The sequence below is a fragment of the Oncorhynchus mykiss genome, chromosome 15 (assembly GCF_057628025.1).
Source record: "Oncorhynchus mykiss isolate SJ-2025 chromosome 15, ASM5762802v1, whole genome shotgun sequence".
Taxonomy (NCBI): domain Eukaryota; kingdom Metazoa; phylum Chordata; class Actinopteri; order Salmoniformes; family Salmonidae; genus Oncorhynchus; species Oncorhynchus mykiss.
The window spans coordinates 81,098,414-81,109,866 of NC_143036.1; the positions used below are offsets into that span (position 1 = coordinate 81,098,414).

Here is an 11,453-nt window from a genome sequence, read left to right on the forward strand (position 1 = left end):
TTCTCTACACTGCTCTTCTCTACTCTGTTCTTCTCTGCTCTTCTCTACATTGCTCTTCTACTCTGCTCTTCTCTACTCTGCTCTTCTCTACTCTGCTCTTCTCTACTCTGCTCTTCTCTACCTTGCTCTTCTCTACACTGCTCTTCTCTACTCTGCTCTTCTACGCTCTTCTCTACTCTGCTCTTCTTTACTCTGCTCTTCTCTACGCTGCTCTTCTCTACTCTGCTCTTCTACGCCCTTCTCTACGCTGCTCTTCTCTACGCTGCTCTTCTCTACGCTGCTCTTCTCTACTCTGCTCTTCTCTACTCTGCTCTTCTCTGCTCTTCTCTTCTCTGCTCTTCTCTACTCTGCTCTTCTCTGCTCTTCTCTACTCTGCTCTTCTCTTCTCTGCTCTTCTCTACTCTGCTCTTCTCTGCTCTTCTCTACTCTGCTCTACACTGCTCTTCTCTACGCTGCTCTTCTCTACTCTTCTCTACTCTGCTCTTCTCTACGCTGCTCTTCTCTACTCTGCTCTTCTCTACGCTGCTCTAACATGTCATGTGGACATGTGGTCCACCGTTCCTCCACGCTGTTTATTTTCTAAGCAACTCAATATTAGGAAGGTGTTCTTAATGTTTTGTACACTCAGTGTAGATAACCTTCCTCCTATTGGATATCTGCCCTGTAGCAAAGGCAGCAGTGTAGATACACTTCCAGTAATAGGATGTGTTGTTTCTGTGTTCCAGTAGTAGGATGTGTTGTTGCTGTGTTCCAGTAGTAGGATGTGTTGTTTCTGTGTTCCAGTAGTAGGATGTGTTGTTTCTGTGTTCCAGTAGTAGGATGTGTTGTTTCTGTGTTCCAGTAGTAGGATGTGTTGTTTCTGTGTTCCAGTAGTAGTGTGTGTTGTTTCTGTGTTCCAGTAGTAGTGTGTGTTGTTGCTGTGTTCCAGTAGTAGGATGTGTTGTTTCTGTGTTCCAGTAGTAGGATGTGTTGTTTCTGTGTTCCAGTAGTAGGGTGTGTTGTTTGTGTGTTCCAGTAGTAGGATGTGTTGTTTCTGTGTTCCAGTAGTAGGATGTGTTGTTTCTGTGTTCCAGTAGTACGATGTGTTGTTTCTGTGTTCCAGTAGTAGGATGTGTTGTTTCTGTGTTCCAGTAGTAGTGTGTGTTGTTGCTGTGTTCCAGTAGAAGGATGTGTTGTTTCTGTGTTCTAGTAGTAGGATGTGTTGTTTCTGTGTTCCAGTAGTAGGATGTGTTGTTTCTGTGTTCCAGTAGTAGGATGTGTTGTTCCTGTGTTCCAGTAGTAGGATGTGTTGTTGCTGTGTTCCAGTAGTAGGATCTGTTGTTGATGTGTTCCAGTAGTAGTGTGTGTTGTTTCTGTGTTCCAGTAGTAGGGTGTGTTGTTTCTGTGTTCCAGTAGTAGGGTGTGTTGTTTCTGTGTTCCAGTAGTAGGATGTGTTGTTTCTGTGTTCCAGTAGTAGGATGTGTTGTTTCTGTGTTCCAGTAGTAGGATGTGTTGTTTCTGTGTTCCAGTAGTAGGATGTGTTGTTTCTGTGTTCCAGTAGTAGGATGTGTTGTTTCTGTGTTCCAGTAGTAGGGTGTGTTGTTTCTGTGTTCCAGTAATAGGGTGTGTTGTTTCTGTGTTCCAGTAGTAGGATGTGTTGTTTCTGTGTTCCAGTAATAGGATGTGTTGTTTCTGTGTTCCAGGTTGGCCTTCCTTCTATGACCTGGTAAAGGAGGAGTCAGTCACTGTAACAGACGATTTCGCCTACGGGATGCACAGAGTTGAGACCAGCTGTAGTCAGGTAAACTGGTTCACATTATGTCACCGTTTATTTGAAGACATTGATAACCAATTCTCTGTTACAACAAAGATCTGGTTAGATATGAGGTCTACCTAGAGGTTAAAGACTAGCAGAGATAGGAGATCTGTTTAGGTGAAGCGGAAGTAGAGACTAGATTATCGGTTCTCCTTGGAGGGGGGGGGTCACAGATTTTAGTTTTCATATTTACAATTACAACAAAATGTTGCTTGGATATTGCTGAGTAATCAGTCTGTGTGTTTCAGTGTGGTTCTCACCTCGGACACCTGTTTGATGACGGCCCCAGACCCACAGGGAAACGATACTGCATCAACTCTGCCTCTCTGGGCTTCCAGTCCGCCTCAGCCTCTAGGCCACCCAGCAACGGAGATGGGACAGGGGCAGGAGCTGGGGCTGGGGCTGGGGCAGGGCCTGGGGCTGGGGCTGGGGCTGGTGGTGCGGTCGGGGGCAAGACTGAGCTCTGAGTAAATGGTCTCCTTGGTCTTGGACAGATTTCAGGAATACAGGAAGTACAGGCACGGTCACTCACTCCTTATCCAAACTGGTGGCCTAGGTCCTGGTCGAAATGTTACGAACAGAACAGAGAACAGCTGGAGAATATAGGTTACACAGAACCCGGAAACAGTCAGCCAACTAGGTTACACAGATCTGAAAACGGTCAGACAACTAGGTTACACAGAACCCGAAAACAGTCAGACAACTACAGTCAGCTCAATAAGGGGCCATCGTCACCCCTTAGAAACATGTGGAACATGATGCCTCTTCTGTGCTCATGTAGGTTACACACACCCAAACACAGTCGGTCAAACACAGTCGGTCAAACACAGTCGGTCAAATGACCCCAGTGGCCATGTAACAAGCTGGCCCACCTCTGGCTACCAGCCTTAATAAAGTCCCAGGTCTCTACTGTACTATCCAACTGTCTGAGGAGGCACATATTGGATGCAGTTTCACGTTGCTATCATTGCTTTCATACCGTTTACAAGTTTAGATTATATTTTAAAGTATAAATATCAACTGTTATATATTTTTCTTTCTAGTATATTTAAAACTTTATGCTTTTTTTGGGGGAAAAAAGTGAATGAATTATATATTATTATGATTGTGTGGACTTGACTTTGAAGAACAATGTGTGTTGTTTAATAAATAAATAAAAAGTGATATTTGATACAGAGGGGTTGATAGTTTAAGGACGACGCTCCTATGAGCTGTAAAATAAACACTAAGAGGATAAATAAGCATTCTGTCCAATAAGAAAGACACACACTACACACACACACACACACACTACACACACTACATACACACACACACACACACACACATACACACACTACACACACTACATACACACACACACTACACACACACACACACACTACACACTACACACCACACACACTACACACCACACCACACACACTACACACACACACACACACACACACTACACACACACACACACACACTACACATACACACCAATAAGAAAGACACACACACACACTACACACACACACACACACTACACACACACACTACACACACCAATAAGACAGACCAGATTGTGTTCAGTGTGAATACAACACTAGCCTGTCGTTCTAAATGTTTCTCCTCCTGCTGTCCTTCCACTCCCTGCTGTTGGTCCTTCTATTCTCGTCTCCAGTTGAATATGTTTGTTTTTCCTTGCGTTTTTTGAATCCCAGACTTGTATTGACAGAAAGTTATATTAAAATAAACCTTGACACAGTAATGTTGACGTTTTTACTTGAGTTATTTGGATGTTGTTTTTTGTTGTTGACAACAACAAATGTTGTTCGTTTTAAAATGCCATATTTGTTTGAGAGAAGAGTTGAAGACTTAAGTTTTTACATTTGTAGCGAACAGATCAAAATATTTGAACTTTAAAAAAGGAGACAATGAATGAGGTGCCACACCAACAGAGGACCTCTGTACACTGTAAGGAACATTAACCTGGGGAGTGGACAGAACCTGCCTGTTGTAATGAGGTGCCACACCAACAGAGGACCTCTGTACACTGTAAGGAACATTAACCTGGGGAGTGGACAGAACCTGCCTGTTGTAATGAGGTGCCACACCAACAGAGGACCTCTGTACACTGTAAGGAACATTAACCTGGGGAGTGGACAGAACCTGCCTGTTGTAATGAGGTGCCACACCAACAGAGGACCTCTGTACACTGTAAGGAACATTAACCTGGGGAGTGGACAGAACCTGCCTGTTGTAATGAGGTGCCACACCAACAGAGGACCTCTGTACACTGTAAGGAACATTAACCTGGGGAGTGGACAGAACCTGCCTGTTGTAATGAGGTGTCACACCAACAGAGGACCTCTGTACACTGTAAGGAACATTAACCTGGGGAGTGGACAGAACCTGCCTGTTGTAATGAGGTGCCACACCAACAGAGGACCTCTGTACACTGTAAGGAACATTAACCTGGGGAGTGGACAGAACCTGCCTGTTGTAAGGAGGTGTCACACCAACAGAGGACCTCTGTACACTGTAAGGAACATTAACCTGGGGAGTGGACAGAACCTGCCTGTTGTAATGAGGTGCCACACCAACAGAGGACCTCTGTACACTGTAAGGAACATTAACCTGGGGAGTGGACAGAACCTGCCTGTTGTAATGAGGTGCCACACCAACAGAGGACCTCTGTACACTGTAAGGAACATTAACCTGGGGAGTGGACAGAACCTGCCTGTTGTAATGAGGTGCCACACCAACAGAGGACCTCTGTACACTGTAAGGAACATTAACCTGGGGAGTGGACAGAACCTGCCTGTTGTAATGAGGTGTCACACCAACAGAGGACCTCTGTACACTGTAAGGAACATTAACCTGGGGAGTGGGCAGAACCTGCCTGTTGTAATGAGGTGCCACACCAACAGAGGACCTCTGTACACTGTAAGGAACATTAACCTGGGGAGTGGACAGAACCTGCCTGTTGTAATGAGGTGTCACACCAACAGAGGACCTCTGTACACTGTAAGGAACATTAACCTGGGGAGTGGACAGAACCTGCCTGTTGTAATGAGGTGCCACACCAACAGAGGACCTCTGTACACTGTAAGGAACATTAACCTGGGGAGTGGACAGAACCTGCCTGTTGTAAGGAGGTGCCACACCAACAGAGGACCTCTGTACACTGTAAGGAACATTAACCTGGGGAGTGGACAGAACCTGCCTGTTGTAAGGAGGTGCCACACCAACAGAGGACCTCTGTACACTGTAAGGAACATTAACCTGGGAGTGGACAGAGCCTGCCTGTTGTAAGGAGGTAACATGGGGAGTGGACAGAACCTGCCTGTTGTAAGGAGGTAACCTGGGGAGTGGACAGAACCTGCCTGTTGTAAGGAGGTAACCTGGGGAGTGGACAGAACCTGCCTGTTGTAAGGAGGTAACCTGGGGAGTGGACAGAACCTGCCTGTTGTAAGGAGGTAACCTGGGGAGTGGACAGAACCTGCCTGTTGTAAGGAGGTAACCTGGGGAGTGGACAGAACCTGCCTGTTGTAAGGAGGTAACCTGGGGAGTGGACAGAACCTGCCTGTTGTAAGGAGGTAACCTGGGGAGTGGACAGAACCTGCCTGTTGTAAGGAGGTAACCTGGGGAGTGGACAGAACCTGCCTGTTGTAAGGAGGTAACCTGGGGAGTGGACAGAACCTGCCTGTTGTAAGGAGGTAACCTGGGGAGTGGACAGAACCTGCCTGTTGTAAGGAGGTAACCTGGGAGTGGACAGAACCTGCCTGTTGTAAGGAACATTTCTCCTGTGTTACAACTTGGGAGTAGAAATCAAATCAAATGTATTTATAAAGCCCTTCTTACATCAGCTGATATCTCAAAGTGCTGTACAGAAACCCCCAGCCTAAAAACTCCAAAACAGCAAGCAATGCAGGTGTAGAAGCACGAACTAGCCCGTTGTAAAAGTCTGGAGACCCAGTTAAATAACAGGTCATCTTCAGGTCAGCAAATCTGTTTAGAAGAGATCCATAGAGTCAGAATACAGCCATGATAAATGGAGCTTGTCCTATTCATAGACCTGCTGCTGGTATAGGGGTTTCTTGTCTTTACATAGGAGGAAATGGCTAAAATAAGGTCATTAATAGTTACCGGCAGGGTATCAAGCACCTGGGAGTGTGTGTGTACCTGTGAACCCCTTGTCTGTCTGTGTTGAAGCTAGATGCACCATGGCAACCTAATCATCCCCAGCTTCTAATTGGTTCATTCACCCCCCCCCCTCTTCCTCCTGTAACTATTTACCAGGTCGTTGCTGTAAATGACAGTGTGTTTTCTCAGTCAATTTACCTGGTAAAATAAGGTAACAACAAAACACCAGTCTGGATCTACAGGATCTTGCTGCCGTCTCTGCTGTGAAGCCGGTTTCCCTGCCGATGGGAACACATCCCCGCAGCATGATGCTGCCACCACCATGCTTCACTGTGGGGATGGTGTTCTCGGGGTGATGAAAGGTGTTTGGGTTTGCGCCAGACATAGAGTTCGCCTTGATGGCCAATTTTAGTCTCGTCTGACCAGAGTACCTTCTTCCATATGTTTGGGGAGTCTCCCACATGCCTTTTGGCGAACACCAAACGTTATTTTCTGGCCACTCTTCCGTAAAGCCCAGCTCTGTGGAGTGTACGGCGTAAAGTGGTCCTATGGACAGATACTCCAATCTGTGGAGCTTTGGTCTCTTTGTTGCCTCGCTGATTTGTTGCCTCCTTGTCTGGTCCGTGAGTTTTGGTGGGCGGGCCCTCTCTTGGGAGGTTTGTTGTGGTGGGCGGCCCTCTCTTGGTAGGTTTGTTGTGGTGGGCGGCCCTCTCTTGGTAGGTTTGTTGTGGTGGGCGGGCCCTCTCTTGGCAGGTTTGTTGTGGTGGGCGGCCCTCTCTTGGCAGGTTTGTTGTGGTGGGCGGGCCCTCTCTTGGTAGGTTTGTTGTGGTGGGCGGCCCTCTCTTGGCAGGTTTGTTGTGGTGGGCGGCCCTCTCCTGGGAGGTTTGTTGTGGTGGGCGGCCCTCTCTTGGTAGGTTTGTTGTGGTGGGCGGGCCCTCTCTTGGCAGGTTTGTTGTGGTGGGCGGCCCTCTCTTGGCAGGTTTGTTGTGGTGGGCGGGCCCTCTCTTGGCAGGTTTGTTGTGGTGGGCGGCCCTCTCTTGGCAGGTTTGTTGTGGTGGGCGGCCCTCTCTTGGCGGCCCTCTCTCCCCCTTCCCCTCCTGTATCTGGTTCTGTGGGATGCCAGTCGGATACGGCCTCTAATCCAGAGCCCATCTACCAAACAAACCTCTCTTTATATCCCTCTCTCTCCCTCTCTCCAGTCCCTCCCTCCCTCTCTCTTCCCTCCCTCCCTCTCTCTTCTCTCCCCTCCCTCTCTCCCTCCCTCTTTCTCCCCCTTCCCCTCCTGTATCTGGGTCTGTGGGTGCAGTCGGATACGGCCTCTAATCCAGAGCCCATCTCCCAAACAAACCTCTCTTTATATCCCCCTCTCTCCAGTCCCTCCCTCCCTCCCTCTCTCCCTCCCACCTTCCCTCTCTCTCCCCCAGTCCCAGTTTAGTTGTTTACAGTGCTAGTGACTGGGGCGACAGGGCTCAGTGTTAGGGTCTGGTCTCGACAGAGAGGAGTGTGGGAAAGTCCTGGGCCGGACTCAGCGCTGAGAGAGTTTACGTTACGAACGCAATAAAGAATATTTACAAGTCAGGTGTGTTTAGACTGGTGGGATGGTCGGGGGGGGTATAGGAGGATGTGGAGTTAGTGGGGCCGGTGTGGACTGTCTAGAGAGGATTGGGGTTGGTGTGGACTGTCTAGAGAGGTTTGGGGTCGGTGTGGACTGTCTAGAAGGTTTGGGGTCGGAGTGGACTGTCTAAGAGAGGTTTGGGGTTGGTGTGGACTGTCTAGAGAGGGTTGGGGTTGTTGTGGACTGTCTAGAGAGGTTTGGGGTCGGTGTGGACTGTCTAGAAGGTTTGGGGTCGGAGTGGACTGTCTAAGAGAGGTTTGGGGCCGGTGTAGACTGTCTAGAGAGGTTTGACATTGGTGTGGATTGTCTAGAGAGGTTTGGCATTGGTGTGGACTGTCTAGAGAGGGTAGGGGTTGGTGTGGACTGTCTAGAGAGGTTTGGCATTGGTGTGGACTGTCTAGAGAGGTTTGGGGTCGGTGTGGACTGTCTAGAGAGGGTTGGGGTTGGTGTGGACTGTCTAGAGAGGGTTGGGGTTGGTGTGGACTGTCTAGAGAGGTTTGGGGTCGGAATCTAAGAGAGGTTGGGTTTCGGTGTGGACTGTCTAGAGAGGTTTGGCATTGGTGTGGACTGTCTAGAGAGGGTTGGGGATGGTGTGGACTGTCTAGAGAGGTTTGGCATTGGTGTGGACTGTCTAGAGAGAGTTGGGGTTGGTGTGGACTGCCTAGAGAGGTTTGGCATTGGTGTGGACTGTCTAGAGAGGGTTGGGGTTGGTGTGGACTGTCTAGAGAGGGTTGGGGTTGGTGTGGACTGTCTAGAGAGGTTTGGGGTTGGTGTGGACTGCCTAGAGAGGTTTGGCATTGGTGTGGACTGTCTAGAGATGTTTGGCATTGGTGTGGACTGTCTAGAGAGGGTTGGGGATGGTGTGGACTGTCTAGAGAGGTTTGGCATTGGTGTGGACTGTCTAGAGAGGGTTGGGGATGGTGTGGACTGTCTAGAGAGGTTTGGCATTGGTGTGGACTGTCTAGAGAGGGTTGGGGATGGTGTGGACTGTCTAGAGAGGGTTGGCATTGGTGTGGACTGTCTAGAGAGGGTTGGGGATGGTGTGGACTGTCTAGAGAGGGTTGGGGTTGGTGTGGACTGTCTAGAGAGGGTTGGGGATGGTGTGGACTGTCTAGAGAGGTTTGGCATTGGTGTGGATTGTCTAGAGATGGTTGGGGTTGGTGTGGACTGTCTAGAGAGGGTTGGGGTTGGTGTGGACTGTCTAGAGAGGGTTGGGGTTGGTGTGGACTGTCTAGAGAGGTTTGGCATTGGTGTGGACTGTCTAGAGAGGGTTGGGGATGGTGTGGACTGTCTAGAGAGGGTTGGGGTTGGTGTGGACTGTCTAGAGAGGTTTGGGGTTGGTGTGGACTGTCTAGAGAGGTTTGGCATTAGTGTGGATTGTCTAGAGATGGTTGGGGTTGGTGTGGACTGTCTAGAGATGGTTGGGGTTGGTGTGGACTGTCTAGATAGGGTTGGGGATGGTGTGGACTGTCTAGAGAACCTTTTTGTCAATAGCCTACACACAATACCCCATATTGTCAAAGTGGAATTATGTTTTTCAAAAAATGTATACATTTATAAAAATTGAAAAGCTGAAATGTATTCAACCCCTTTGTTGGGGCAAGAATAGATAAGTTTAGGAACAAAAATGGTAATTATATGTCACCTAATAAGTTGCATGGCCTCATCACTCTGTGTGCAATAATAGTGTTTCAACATGAATTATAATTGACTACCTCACCTCTGTACCCCACACATACAATTATCTGTAAGGTCCCTCAGCCGAGCAGTGAATTTCAAACAGATTCAACCACGAAGACCAGGGAGGTTTCCCAATGCCTCACAAAGAAGGGCACCTATTGGTAGATGTTTTTATTTTGAATTTTTTTAAAGTAGACATTGAATATCCCTTTGAGCATGGTGAAGTTATTAATTACACGTTGGATGGTGTATCAATACATCCAGTTACTACAAAGATACAGGCCTCCTTCTTAACTCAGTTGCCGAAGAGGAAGGAAACTGCTCAGGGATTTCACCATGACTTTAAAACAGTTACAGAGTTTAATGGCTGTGATAGGAAAAAAACTGAGGATGGATCAACAACATTGTAGTTATTATCTCAATACTAACCTAAATGACAGAGTGAAAAGAAGGAAGCCTGTACCTTGAGGACAACCTGCTTCAGTCTGCTTTCCACCAGACACTGGGAGATGAAGTCACATTTTCAGCAGGACAATAACCTAAAACACAAGGACAAATCTACACCAGAGTTGCTTACCAAGAAGTCAGTAAACATTAGTGAATGTGCCTGAGTGGCAGGCAAGTCAGTTAAGAACAAATTCTTATTTTCAATGATGTCTAGGAACAGTGGGTTAACTACCTTGTTCAGGGGCAGAACGACAGATTTTTACCTTGTCAGCTCGGGGAGTCGATCCAGCAACCTTTCAGTTACTAGTCCAACGCTCTAACTACTAAGCTACCCTGCCGCCCAACAATCCACAAGCAATTTGAATCAAAGTCAAATGTTGCACAATCCAGGTGTGTAAAGCTCTTAGAGATTCACCCAGAAAGACTCACAGATGTAATTAAAGCCAAAGGTGCTTCTGCAAAGTATGGACTGAGGAATGTGAATACTTATATCAATTATATATTTCTGTACTTCTAAAGACATGTACTAAAGATATATTTAATATTTAATTATGGGGGATTGTGTGTAGATAAGTGAGGAACAAACAAAAATCTATTTTATCTATTTTAAATTCAGGTTGTAACAAAATGTGTAATTAGTCAAGGGGTATGAATACTTTCTGACGGCCCTGTATCTGGTTCTGTGAGTGAGTGTGGGATGCCTGTCGGATACGGCCTTTAATCCCGGGCCCATCGACCAAACAAACCTCTCTTTATATCCTTCTCTCTCCCTCTATCCCCTCCTCCCCCTATCTCCCCTCTCCCCATCTCTCTCTCCCCTCTTCCCCCTCTCTCCACCTCTCCCTCTCCCCATCTCTCTCCCCTCCTCTTCCCCTCTCCCTCTCCCCATCTCTCTCCCCTCCTCCCCCTCTCTCCCTTCTCCCTCTCCCTATCTCTCTCCCTTCTCCCTCTCCCCATCTCTCTCCCCTCCTCCCCCTGTCTCCCTCTCCCCATCTCTCTCTCCTCCTCCCCATCTCTCTCCCCTCCCCCCCTCTCCCCATCTCTCTCCTCCTCCCCCTCTCTCCCCTCTCCCCATCTCTCTCCCATCCTCCCCCTCTCCCCATCTCTCCTCCTCCCCCTCTCTCCCCTCTCCCCATCTCTCTCCCCTCCTCTCCCTCGCCATCTCTCTCCCCCTCGCCATCTCTCTCCCCTCTCCCTATCTCTCTCCCCTCTCCCCATCTCGCTCCCTTTCTCCCCCTCTCTCCCCCTCTCCCTCTCCCCATCTCGCTCCCTTCCTCCCCCTCTCTCCCCCTCTCCCTCTCCCCTCTTCCCCCTCTCTCCCCATCTCGCTCCCTTTCTCCCCCTTTCTCCCCCTCTCCCCATCTCTCTCCCCTACTCCCCCTCTCTCCCCCTCTCCCTCTCCCCATCTCCCTCCCCTCCTCCCCCCTCTCCCTCTCCCCATCGCTCTCCCCTCCTCCAACTCTCCCTCTCCCCTCTCTCCCCCTCTCTCTCCCCATCTCTCTCCCCTCCTCCCCCCCTCTCCCTCTCCCCATCTCTCCCCCTCTCCCCATCTCTCTCCCCTACTCCCCCTCTCCCCTCTCCCTCTCCCCATCTCCCTCCCCTCCTCCCCCCCTCTCCCTCTCCCCATCTCTCTCCCTCTCCCCATCTCTCTCCCCTCCTCCAACTCTCCCTCCCCATCTCTCTCCCTCTCCCCATCTCTCTCCCCTCCTCCCCCTCTCCGTCTCTATGCTGGTGTGACTTATATTCTTATATTCACTGTTAAGACAGTGGCTCCATTAGCTT

The 11,453-nt window shown here is 48.8% G+C and overlaps 1 protein-coding gene across 8 annotated transcripts in view; it reads left to right on the plus strand.

The window, feature by feature from the left end:
• The window catches only part of msrb3 (methionine sulfoxide reductase B3), a 42,961-nt gene extending 39,410 nt beyond the window's left edge, over window positions 1-3,551 (plus strand). For 4 of the 8 annotated variants that reach the window (XM_036956680.2, XM_036956681.2, XM_090201371.1 and 1 more), the window contains 2 exons: window positions 1,683-1,780; window positions 2,044-3,551. In XM_036956680.2, the coding sequence (XP_036812575.2) occupies window positions 1,683-1,780; window positions 2,044-2,262 (317 nt within the window). In that variant the 3' untranslated portion in view covers window positions 2,263-3,551. The remainder of the gene's footprint in view (window positions 1-1,682; window positions 1,781-2,043) is intronic. The other 4 variants (XR_005038478.2, XR_016486927.1, XR_016486928.1 and 1 more) reach the window with 2 other exon arrangements.
• The last annotated feature ends 7,902 nt before the right edge of the window (window positions 3,552-11,453 follow it).